Here is a 12,483-nt window from a genome sequence, read left to right on the forward strand (position 1 = left end):
TTGTACTTGCATTATTAATTGCTTCATTTTTTTTAACCCAGTGTGTTAGAGATCAGTCACTACTGTGGATTGACTGGTTTCCCGGGTCTAGGGCTTTGAGGCTTTCCTAGCCTCCTAGGCTTTTGCTTCTCATAGGACACATAGGCAAGCATACAGACACACCTCAGGTGAGACAAAAAACTCAAGATGTCCCAGGTGGATAAATAAGTCTCTGCAACTGAGTAAACTTGCCTGGAAAAACTGAAATCCTTACTTAAAGCTGGGTTGTTTACACATGCATTAATTTGAGTATAGAGTAACTTTTCTTCCTTTAGTTGTTTGAGGAATTGTAGAGCTTGAAAGCCTATACATTTTTACCAGTAGACTTGTTCTCACAAAAGATACATTCTCACCTTCTTGTTGCTCTTTGTTGGGAAATAAACATGGCCATGATGTTCTGTAGATTGCTTATGAGCAGCAGATTACTTTTGTTACGGTGATGTGTGTGGTAGAATAAGGACCTGAAAGTAGAATAGCTTTTGTTTTACTTTTTATAAAGCCCTAATTATTTCACAAATGTGACATGTGAGAAATTTCCTGGAGTATATTTAGGTAACTGTGAAAATGCATTAGGATTACTTCAATATTTGAAAACACTGCCACAAAAGCTGAAAGTAGATTTATTCTAAAAGCTTCCCCATATCTACAACATTAGCCATCTCTTTAGCAGTTTATGAACATTGTGGCTTTTATTGATTTCATGGAATAGGACCCAGCAACAAACAACAAAAGTCGATGGCACCTCTTTGCTTCCATATAGAGGTGTCCAGATCAATATTTTGAATTTACAGTAATTTACTGGTAATGGGTAAACAAATGGACAGAATTTCTGTATTGTGGGTATGGCTAGGCATATATTCTTTTCATCTATACTCTGTTGTAGGTCAAAGTCTTTGTTCCTGCAGCTGGAAATGCAGCTGGATACTGAAATTATGTGCATATCCATGATGTTCTGAAATGTGTCATATCTTAAGGAACACCGAACAGGTTTCATTTATTATAGAATGTATTGAGTGTTCAAGGCTGTTTAAAACAAAAAAAACTACTTGTGCTTTTAATACCGTTAAGAGTTTTGCTTGTTCTTTTGGTGCACATTTGTCAAGCAGCCTGGCTTTCAGACCTCAAGGATTTCCCTCTATATAGCGGTCTCTCTCTCTCTCTCTCTCTCACACACACACACACACACACACACAGGTGGGGGAAAGAAAATATGTGGAACTGGTAAAAATAAATGAGAAACTTTCGATAATGAATGCTGATATGCTTCATGTGTACAGTTCTACCCTATTCTGCCCTATATTAATCACATGCAGCACTGTTTCCATTACAGTGCAGTTTGTCTTCCACCCAAAACTATTTTGTGTGTCTCATTGACTGCTGTGGTGAAATTACACAGCTCAAGTAATTTATGAAAGTAATTATGTAACTTATGTGAATTATGTTGTCATTATGTTATTTCATTTCATTCATTTCAATGAAAAGGAAATAATGCAAATGGGGAGGGGGAAGGATTAATGTATGTTTTGTTTGCAGACAGCCACAAAAGTGAATATTGATCATATTTACTGGGTTGATTTCCATTACAGACATGGGATGAATAAGTGAACATTGGCAGTTTCTGCTTCCATTTCTTGGAATTCTCCAACATCTTTAGTATACTGTTGTTGGCATCTGTCTTGGGAGACATGGGAGTGTGCCTCCGGGGGTGAAGTCAGACCAGTGCATTAGCAGCACTGAAGTGACCTCTCTTGGGCGCAAGCCTGGGCAGTGTGTATGGAGGTCCTGGGCTGCGTAGATGACAAGACACCACTCTTGACCTCCCTGACGTGGTCCAAAGGAAAGCAGAGCAATATGTTTGGCACCAGCTTGGCTGCAGGAGTTGCCAGGTTGAGGCATACAAGACCCCATCCAACTATCTTAGAAACTCCACTCTGGATTTGTGTAGGGTTTACTCCTCAGCCTTTTCTTCTTCTGAAGATATCCGAGGTTTAGGATCAGAGGCTACTTTGCCAGGTTGATTAGCCCCATTTGCCCCTAACTTCCCTCCACAGCACACGCAGAAACTGCCTTCTTAGCTATTTGACCCACTATTGGTCTCGTCTGCTCAATCCACCAGAGCCTGTCTTCGCATACAGGGGAAGTACCTTACTCAACAAAGGGTTGAAACTCATCAACTACCCTCACTTGGTTTATCTTACCAGTCAAAACTGTTTCCTAGAGTGTGGCCACTGTTGCATGCTGACAGCTTCTAGGAGCCACAAGTGAGAACTGAGTGCAGGGTGGAGACCAAAAGTGGACAAACAACCCCAGAAGGAGCACAGTGTGTCCCACACCAGACGTAGAGCCCCTCCCCTCACACCCCATGCACCCCTCTAGTATATAGTGACATTCAAATCAATACAGAAAAGCAAATTACATAAATAAGAGAGTCTTCAAAATTTCAGGAGGGCTCTACAATTACAACATGATTTCTATAGTTCTCTTCAGTGGGTTGGTCTGCCAATCTATTCACTAAGTTTGTAATTGTAAGCAGGCACAAACTCCACAGTTCAGTGCCAACAAGGCTTTTTAAATGGTTAATGCAGCGAAGAACTACTGAAACAGTTATGCATATTTCCCTCAGCTACATCAAGGTTTTTAAAAATCCTCTTAATATTACATGAGATTATTTACATATAATGAGAGGAAAAACTTGGATAGCAAGATAAAAAATGATGTTGCATTCAGTGAGCCAGATCGTGGTAACATTTCTGTACTTTTGTTACCCAAAGATTATGTCATGCAACACTAAGAGGAAATTTGGGTGTGGCCAGGCATAAAAATTGTTAGCAGTGAGCCTACTGTGAAATGTATTTCTAGTGCTTGGAACAGAAGTACAATTTTATCCCATCAGATTGAGCTTGGGAGGAAATATATTAATCCTGTTTTGTAGCTAACAGGAATATATGCACTGTGCTGGATGACTGGCCTTTGTGACAATCAGAAAGTTGCTTCCTTTTGAACTTCTTAACATTAAATAAACCTGATTTTTAATTATGGTGCTGAATAAACATTTAATCAGATCAAGGTACTTGAGGTCTGCCTCCCCCCATGGCATAATGGGTGGCATTCAACTAAGTCGTACTCAGATTAGACTGTACAACTGTGATGAAATAATATAACAATTGTGAAAAATTCTTGCAGCTTTCCCATATCCTCTTTATTAGCACTATATGCTTTTTACTGAATAGGTATACTTTTAAAAATATAATTAAAAATAAATATGAAAAATAAAATATATGTTTAGTTTTGTTTAAATTTATGCACCTTGGTTATTATTCCCTTCTTCATGTGTGAAAGATGCCTATACAGGAAGAAACTCCAGTTGGTTCAGCCATAATACAGGGAACAATATATGAGTACTTAGATGGGAAATAATAGTTTAGCACAGAATTGGATGATTCACGTATGATTCATGTCATCATGATGCAAGTGGATCATGTCAAAGTCAGCCCATAGGGTGGGGATGAGATGAAGATCTGGCCTACTAGGGCGAAACATTTTCCCACCCCGGTGTAGAGCTACACATCATAATATATTAAATTTCTTCTAATATTGTATTTATAAATAAGCGATTAAGTAGAGGCAACTTTATTGTATATGGAAGTAAATAGTTCCTTTGTATGAACTCTGTGTTCACTGGTGATGTAGACCAACACACAATGATAGGTGTGTTGAAATATGAAATGAAAAGTATGATAAAATCCTATAATTTGTTTTATTCGCTTAATTTTGGAAGAAGCCTAAGAAAAACATTATTCTAACTATAACCTGCTTTAAAACTTCATTGGGACTAGCTCAAAACTAATTCTTTTTCTCGGGATCATACCAAATCGTTTCTTTCTCTGGACCACCTTCCCAAACCCTTGACACTAACACTCATCCATATACCTTTGTTCTCCTTCTTCTCCTCACTGGTTATCTTGTTTCAATTTAGATTTGAGGGTAGATGAGTTTTCCTTGGTGGACATATGTTAAATAACATGACAGTGGAGGTGGAAGAGAAATATGAGGCTGAACAAATCAGGGTGAGGAGAGGGGAGAACATTCTCTTCTGACTAACCCCAAAACAGACCTCGTTAGTATGTGGCACCACAAGAAATGTTACATTTGTGCAAAATCCCTTTGTAGGAAATCCTTGTGTTTCTCAGAACACGGGTAAAAGTTTATTAAGTCCCAACATTTCTAGGTTAAAAGCAACAACCCATAGACCATCAGCATGCACTTAAAATTAAATAGTGCAATGCAAAAGAAAAAAGAATTGGATGGTGGTGGTTTGCAGGAAAATAAATAAATTCAGGCATTAATTCTTTATAAGATGGGAACTGGGAATCCTTCATTTATATACAGTAGAGTATGAAAAGAGGGAAGGAAATTGACATTTGTTGCTGTTTGAGTGTATTGAATGCTTTCAAGCGTACAATAACTCAGCATTTATTTTTGATATTCTGAACTATAATGCATAAATGAAAAATATGAAGAAATAGAATTAAAAATAGAACTTAGAAAGAAACTTTACCAGTGTATTGTTAGTTTGCTCTTTCTGTCGCGTTTTATTTTAGTTTATGTTTAAGTAGCATTTGCTGTGCTGGAATTCAAATGAGGTGTGTGTTTGTGTATAATAACTTTAAGGTGAGAAAAATTACTTTTTAGAACTGCCACAAATTGCCAATGTATCCTGATGACACTGTTGTTTTAAATGATACATCTGATGTTGAATTCAGGTTTCGAAATTCAACAAAGATGGGCAAATAAAATGTGGCTTCAGCAACAACAAAAGCTATACATTTTCTCTCACTGTGCTGCAAGCTTATATTGTGTGAGTGTTAAATATATAGTCTTAGATGGCCTTTTGCTTTTGCTAGTGTGAGCATCCCTGGATTGGAGTTCCATCCAGCTGATGCTCCTGCTGGTGGGGGGGATCATACTTTGCCAATTCACCCTCTCCCCTGCAGTCCCTTGCAACCTCCAGAAATCTCCTCTGAAGAGTTAGAAGCCGCTGTGGAGTACTGTGGAACAGATACAGGGGGAAATAGATGAAAATTACCCCAACTCTTCTTCCCTCCTCTGGATTAAAGCCTTCTGTGTGGGTGGAAAGAACTTTTCTGCCATGGACAGTTTAGTTGGGCTTCAGTCCTGCATTAAGGGTTTAAATAAAGTATATAATGTTTTGTAAGGACCCATTTTACATGCCATAAAGGTGAGTCTGACTGAAAATTGCCTGGGCTCTGTTTTATTATTAACAGAAAACTGCCTGTTTCCTGGTAATTAGATGCCAAGAATTTTCAAGTTAACTATGCAGTTGCTCCTCCCCCCACATATTTGGCATTGAGTGGGATTTCTGATTGCAGAATTAAGTACTAGAGTTTCATATACTGTATAACAAAATAAGAGGCAATCACTTAAGGCAATTTTCAACTTTGAAATATTAAATAGTGCACAAAGAACTAATGTATTTTTAAAAACATAAATCTTAGTCTAGAATAAGATGTCTGAACCATTCATATGTGGCATTTTAGGTAAATGATTGAAAAATATTCTTATTGTATGCTTAGAATTCATTTTATAATTACCTTTTTCTTCATTTGCAGAAGGAACTGAGCCTTCCAAGAAGGGGAAGTTTGTAAGTAGTTGAAATTTCTTCTTTTTATTTTGTTCAATGCGCTCTGCATAGGGCTTGACAGTTTTTCAATATGTCTTCCTTCTCTCAGTGGCCAGTAAAATGAAGGTTAAGTGTGGTAGTTGATTGTGCACAAAAAAGCTAACATTGTAAACCAATGTGCCATGTCCTTGTACTTCACTGAATGTTTCTTCTGGTATTGGTTAATAGTTTATAGTAGGAAATCATTATGAAAGAATTCTGGGTATGAATAAGGCTATCAATTAAAAATACATTAGAAATAAATCAAGTATAGGATATTGTCAGAGCTGCTACCAGGTCCCAGCTCACATAGGACCACGCCACACAGCGTCCACTTTAAAAGAGTCTTTATTGAGTTACAGGTTTCATTTCCGAACTGCAGCGTGCAGCTCTACACCTTCTGCTCTAGGTCGGCGAAGACCCGTCTGAGTCCCCGCCTCTTGCACACCAGCTTAATACCCTAGCCTTGCTCCACCTCCTTCGCCTCTCCCTACGTCTCTGGGTCCTTCTGCCCCCCTGGGCCTCCTCCCTTCTACTCTCCTCTGACGCTGACCCCCCTGATCCTTCTGCCTCCTTGCGGCGGGCTTTAGGACCTGGCTCACTCTCCGGGCTGCTTACTGCTCCAGCTTCCGCTGCATTTGAACTTGGCGCGCGCGCCCAACTCTCTACTTTCCTCTTAACCGTTGCCTCGCTCTCTGAGGAGGGCGTGACCACCCCTGACTCGTGCCCTCCCTCCTGCTGACAGCCTCCGGAACCCGATGCCTGGCTACCTTCCTCCCTGCTGCTCTCAGTCTTGAGCGTGGGTCCCGACTTCCAGCTGCTGCCGCCCTCAGTTATGAGCGTGGGTCCCGACTTCCAGCTGCTGCTCTCTGAATCTCCTCTGTTCCCTTCCTCCTGGGGTGTCCCCCCGGATCCCCCCCTTGCTCTGCTCACTGGGGCTCCCTTTTGGGAGTCCTCTGACTCACTGCTTAGGCTTGGAGATCTCGGGTCGTCATCATCACTCATTCTCCCTTCGGCTTCCTCCCCCTCGCTCTCTGTTTCCACCCTTCTCTGCGTCTCTGCTTCTGAACCCCTGACATCCATCCCCCCCTCGAAGCCCCCCCTTCCCCCCTCCCCGCTGTCAGGTGTGGGTGCTGGGCGCTCCATCATCATGGGAGGGAATGCTGGATACAGGTCGCTCCCCGTGGGTGGCCGCCAACTGAAGACCTCCGAGTCTTCCCCCTCGCGGTCGCCGACGTTGACTTGTTGCTCTTCCATCTCTGTACCGCCGTGCTCGAACCCGAGGTCCTCCCCGAACACGTCCATGTCAGTCTCTGCGTCGGTCGCTCGACCTGGCATCTCCAGCCACTTCCTGCGCCATCGCTCCTCTGGTCGATCGTCCCACCAATACGAGTTGCCTGATGCCGAACCTGCCGGTGAACCTTCTGGGGAACGGGTGCTCCGTGCGGGTTCCCCTTCTGAGTCGAATCCATGGAACGTGCTGGAAGAAAGTGTGGGTGTGAACAACCAGTCGTCGAAGAAGCTCGCTGGCATGGGTTTGTGTGGGAAGAGGGCATGAAACTCGTCCTTGAGCAGGGGTTCCTCCAAAGCGTAGTCTGGTACCCAGCTATTGGCGCTGGCCCGGGTGCCCTCTCTGGCTAAGAGGTATTCGACTCCCTCTTCCCCCCATCTGGAGTCCAAAATCTCCGTGACCTCGTTGATGTGGTCCTGGTGCTTCACCTCCCGCGTCTCCGTCCGTTCCCGGAGCGGACTTGGCGCCGTCCCTGGCTCCTGGAACCTGTGAGGTGCCTTGTAGGGAGTGAGCACCGACCTGTGGAACACCGGATGCATTCTGGAACCCTCCGGCAGCGCCAGTCGGAAGGCTACCGGGTTGATCTGCGCTTCGACTTGGTACGGACCGATCTGCTTGTGCCCCAACTTCTTCTTGGCAAGCGACCTGGTCGGCACTGCGTGGGCTGCCAACCAGACCCAGTCTCCCACTTGGATCACTTCGCCAACCCGCCTGTGCTTGTCAGCTTGCACCTTGTAGGCGTGCTTAGCTAGCTCCAGCTGCCGTCTGAGTTGATCGTGGACCGCCTGCAGCTCTGACGCGAACGCGTCCGCCGTCTGTGGTTCTCCTTCCCCCACTCTCTCCAGTCCCGGGAAGGTTCTGGGATTCCTCCCATTGTTGGCAAAGAACGGCGTCACTCCTGTGGACACGTGCTTCGTGTTGTTGTAAGCGAACTCGGCTAGCGGCAGGTAATCCACCCACGTCGCAGGCTGTTGATTGGCATAGCATCTCAGGTACTGCTGCATGATGGCATTGACCCTCTCTGCTTGCCCGTTGGTCTGCGGGTGTCTTGCTGATGCCAGATTGACCTTGACATTTAGAAAACCCATCAGCTTCTGCCAGAAAGACGAGATGAACTGGCGTCCGCGGTCGGACAGGATAGACCGTGGCAGGCCATGCACTTTGAACACGTGATCTATGAACAGTTTGGCGGTTTGTTCCGCCGTGGCCACCTTCGCACACGGAATGAAATGTGCCATCTTGGTGAACAAGTCCACCACCACTAGCACAGCTGTCTTGCCTCTCGAGTTGGGTAAATCCGTCACAAAGTCCAGGGCCACCCTCTCCCACGGTTCAAACGGTGTTTGCAGCGGTTCTAACAGTCCCGCCGGTGGTCTGTGTACCGGCTTGGCCCTCTGGCAGGTGTCGCACCTCGCGACGTAGTCCGCGACCTCTCCTCTCAGCTTGGGCCACCAGAAGTCTCTCGCGACTAATTCCATCGTTTTCTCTGTGCCAAAGTGACCGGCCGTGGGTGCGTCGTGCAACTGTTGCAGTACCTTGGCGCGAAGGTCGTCTCCTGGTACATAGACAGCCCCTTTGCGTAGGAGCAAGCCGTCCCGCACCTGGAACTCGTCCGTGGTAGCCGTGCCTCTGAGCAGTTCCGCCATCTTGTCTTGCGCGAATGAGTCGTCCCGCAATGCACGTCGCACCGCATCCAGGTCTACTGTAGCTGAGGCACACGCCCACGCCGTCGGTGCGAAGATGTGCATGGCCGCCGCTGGCGTCACCTCTTCTAGGTATTGCGGTTTTCGGGACAGTGCATCCGCCATGATGTTGGTGTCGCCTGGGACGTACTCTATTCGGAAATTGAAGTCAGCAAAGAACTCCGCCCAACGTATCTGCCTCTGGTTCAGGAACTGAGCCGTGCGCCAGTGCTCCAGATTCTTGTGGTCCGTGCAGACCTGCACCGTGTGCTTGGCGCCGATTAGGAAGTGCCTCCACGCCTTGAAAGCTGCATGAATGGCCAGCAACTCCCTGTCCCAGATGGTGTAGTTCTGCTCCGACTTGCTGAGCTTTCTGGAGTAGAACGCTCCCGGCCGCCACACCCCCTGCGGGTCTCGCTGCAGCAGGACAGCTCCCACGGCTCTGTCTGACGCGTCTGTCTCTACCCTCAACGGTTTACTGGGGTCGATATGCAGCAGTTGCTTCTCCGATGCGAAGAGATGCTTGAGCGCTTGAAAGGACTGTTCCGCCTGCTCCGTCCAGATGAATTTCTTTTTTTAGGAGCTGAGCGTGTCCGTAATTGCTGCCGTCTGCATCGCGAACCCCTTGATAAACTTGCGATAGAAGTTGGCGAAGCCGACAAACCGCTGGACCTCCTTCCGGTTGCGCGGGCTTTTCCAATCCAATACCGCACGAACCTTGGTGCTGTCCATGGCAATCCCCTTGTCCGACAACTTGTATCCCAGGAAATCCACCTCCGTCGTGTCGAACTGGCACTTCTCCAGCTTGGCGTACAGTCTATGTTGTTGCAACCTGCTGAGCACCTCCCTCACGTCTCGGTCGTGAGCTTGCTGCGAGTCAGAGAAAATCAGGATGTCATCCAGGAAGCAGACGCATGTCTTGTAGAGGAGTCCCTCCAACACGTGATGCATAAAAGCTTGAAAACAGTGAGAGCCATTTTGTAATCCAAAGGGCATAACTCTGTATTCGTAGGTGCCCAGCGGTGTGAACATGGCCGTCTTCCACTCATCGCCCTCCCGCATGCGGATGAGATTGTACGCCCCTCGCAGGTCCAACTTGGTGAACACGCGTCCCTTGCGCACCGTCGCGAGGAGGTCGTCAATCCTGGGCATGGGGTAATCAGACGGTTTGGTCATCTGGTTCAAAAGGCGGTAGTCCACAACTAGTCTTTTTTGGGGCGTGTCTTTCTTTTTCACGAAGAAAACGGGACTGCCCCCCACTGCCTTGGACTCTCTGATGAAGCCACGCTCCAGATTATGCTCGATGAACTGTTTGAGTTCCTGCATTTCATCTTCAGACATGGAGTATAGCCGCCCCTTCGGCAGCGTCGCCCCCGGTAGGAGGTCAATCTTGCAGTCATATGGCCGGTGAGGGGGTAGCTTGTCCGCCTCCTTCTCGCAGAAGACCTCCAAAAAGCTCGCGTATTTGTGGGGGACCGCTTGCAACGTTCCCAACTGCAGTTGTGATTCCTCCTCCTCTCCCTCCCGTCGGGGCAGGATGCAGTGTTCTGCGCAATAAGAGGAGCCGAAGATCAGTTGTCTCTGGTACCAAGCCAGTGTCGGACTGTGCCTGTCCAGCCAACTCATGCCCAACACAATGGGCGTGTCCGACAGTTGGGTGACATTAAAACTGATGACTTCCCTGTGGTTGCCAAGGCGCATCACCATCGGTGGCGTCTGCTTCACCACCTGCCCCCCTAGCAACTCTCTGCCATCCACTGTGACGACTTGCAGGGGCAGAGTGGCAGGCAATAGCTGTATAGCGTGCTGCTCCACAAAGCTCTGCGCTATAAAGTCTGCGTTGCTTCCAGAATCCACAGAAAGCGGCACTTCGATAGTGACGCCGTCGGGTAGCTGGAGAGATGCTGTGAGCTGCACTACTGGTTTGGGTGGGAGGGGGTCCGTGGGTTGCAAGATCGCTGGGGACTGCTTCACTGATGCGTCTGGCTGGGCCCCAGTGCCTCTGTCTCCAGCCAGACATCGTCGTTTCCCTGCTGTGGTTCTCCTTGCTGCGTTGCTGCAGTCACCATTGCTGAGGCTGCAGTGTGCTTGTGGAGCCTCCGGGGACACTCTTTCGCCAAATGGCCTGGATCCTCGCAGATGTAACACTTCCTGTTCCCTCTAGGAGGCTTCGCTTTCACTGCTGTCGGTGCTTGGGCTCTGGCTGCTGACTGAGCCCTTGCACCTCCAACCTCCATCGGTTCCCCTCCCCCTCCAGGCGGAGGTGTGGATTGCGCACGCGCTGCTTCTCTTGGAATGAAAGAGAAACTTCTCGCTGCTTCGCGCCCTCCACGTCCTTCATCTCTGCACCATGGACGTTCTTCCAGCCTCACCCCCACAGTCAGCGCCCTTTGGACCACCTCCTGCGTGCTTCGGGGCCTCTCCCCCCTTGCAATTTCATCCTTAACCGCTGAACTTAGACCCTCCCAGAAGAGGTCTCTGACAGGGGGCGAATCCCGATCCCATTCTAAAGCACTGACCAGCGCAAAAAATCGGGCGTGATACTGCCGGACGCTCGCCCTCCCTTGTTTTAGTCCATGAATCTCCCGTCTGGCAAGATCCACATCAATAGTAGACAAAAAACACGCATCCATCGCTTTGATAAAGGCATCTGCATTCTGAAGCGCCGGATCTTTATCCCTCCACAAATTGCGCAGCCAGGCTTTGGCATCCCCATGCAAATGGGACAATATGAACCCCACCTTCTCTTCCTCATCTCTAAAGTCTTTTGCCAGCAGTTGCAGTGCGCACATTACGTCTGCTCTAAAATTAGGGTACTGTTGCAAAGTCCCATCGAAGTGAGCCACAAGCCCTCCTGCTCTCCGTGCCAATCCCACGCCCTCCGGTCTGGGTCCCGGTTGCCCTTGCTTAACAAGCATTTCAAACCTGGCGTGTAGGTCTCTGTAGGCGGCTGTAGTCTCCTCCTCCCGTTTCTTGGAAGCCAATACCTCTGAGGACAACTGGTTCACTGCCTCTTGCAGCGCGGAGATCCTCTGTTCTTCCGTCATTTTGCTAACCTTTGTGAGCTCGCTTACAGACACCCCTCTTCCTCCCCTAGCGGCTTCTGCTCCCGCTGCGAGGTTTCAGGTTTCTGAAGCTTTGAGGAGACGGGTCTTACTGTCAGAGCTGCTACCAGGTCCCAGCTCACATAGGACCACGCCACACAGCGTCCACTTTAAAAGAGTCTTTATTGAGTTACAGGTTTCATTTCCGAACTGCAGCGTGCAGCTCTACACCTTCTGCTCTAGGTCGGCGAAGACCCGTCTGAGTCCCCGCCTCTTGCACACCAGCTTAATACCCTAGCCTTGCTCCACCTCCTTCGCCTCTCCCTACGTCTCTGGGTCCTTCTGCCCCCCTGGGCCTCCTCCCTTCTACTCTCCTCTGACGCTGACCCCCCTGATCCTTCTGCCTCCTTGCGGCGGGCTTTAGGACCTGGCTCACTCTCCGGGCTGCTTACTGCTCCAGCTTCCGCTGCATTTGAACTTGGCGCGCGCGCCCAACTCTCTACTTTCCTCTTAACCGTTGCCTCGCTCTCTGAGGAGGGCGTGACCACCCCTGACTCGTGCCCTCCCTCCTGCTGACAGCCTCCGGAACCCGATGCCTGGCTACCTTCCTCCCTGCTGCTCTCAGTCTTGAGCGTGGGTCCCGACTTCCAGCTGCTGCCGCCCTCAGTTATGAGCGTGGGTCCCGACTTCCAGCTGCTGCTCTCTGAATCTCCTCTGTTCCCTTCCTCCTGGGGTGTCCCCCCGGAT

General features: G+C 48.1%; 1 protein-coding gene across 6 annotated transcripts in view; it reads left to right on the plus strand.

The window, feature by feature from the left end:
• Nucleotides 1-12,483, plus strand: part of MAST4 (microtubule associated serine/threonine kinase family member 4) — a gene marked incomplete at its 5' end in the record, with an annotated part of 211,650 nt that overhangs the window by 71,104 nt on the left and 128,063 nt on the right. For 5 of the 6 annotated variants that reach the window (XM_082191834.1, XM_082191838.1, XM_082191837.1 and 2 more), the window contains one exon: nt 5,670-5,701. The exons of the other annotated variant lie outside the window; for it this stretch is intronic. In XM_082191834.1, coding sequence (XP_082047960.1) covers nt 5,670-5,701 — 32 coding nt within the window. The remainder of the gene's footprint in view (nt 1-5,669; nt 5,702-12,483) is intronic. 6 annotated transcript variants of the gene reach the window in all.

Source organism: Podarcis vaucheri (assembly GCF_965113315.1).
Source record: "Podarcis vaucheri genome assembly, chromosome: 11".
Classification (NCBI taxonomy): Eukaryota; Metazoa; Chordata; class Lepidosauria; order Squamata; family Lacertidae; genus Podarcis; species Podarcis vaucheri.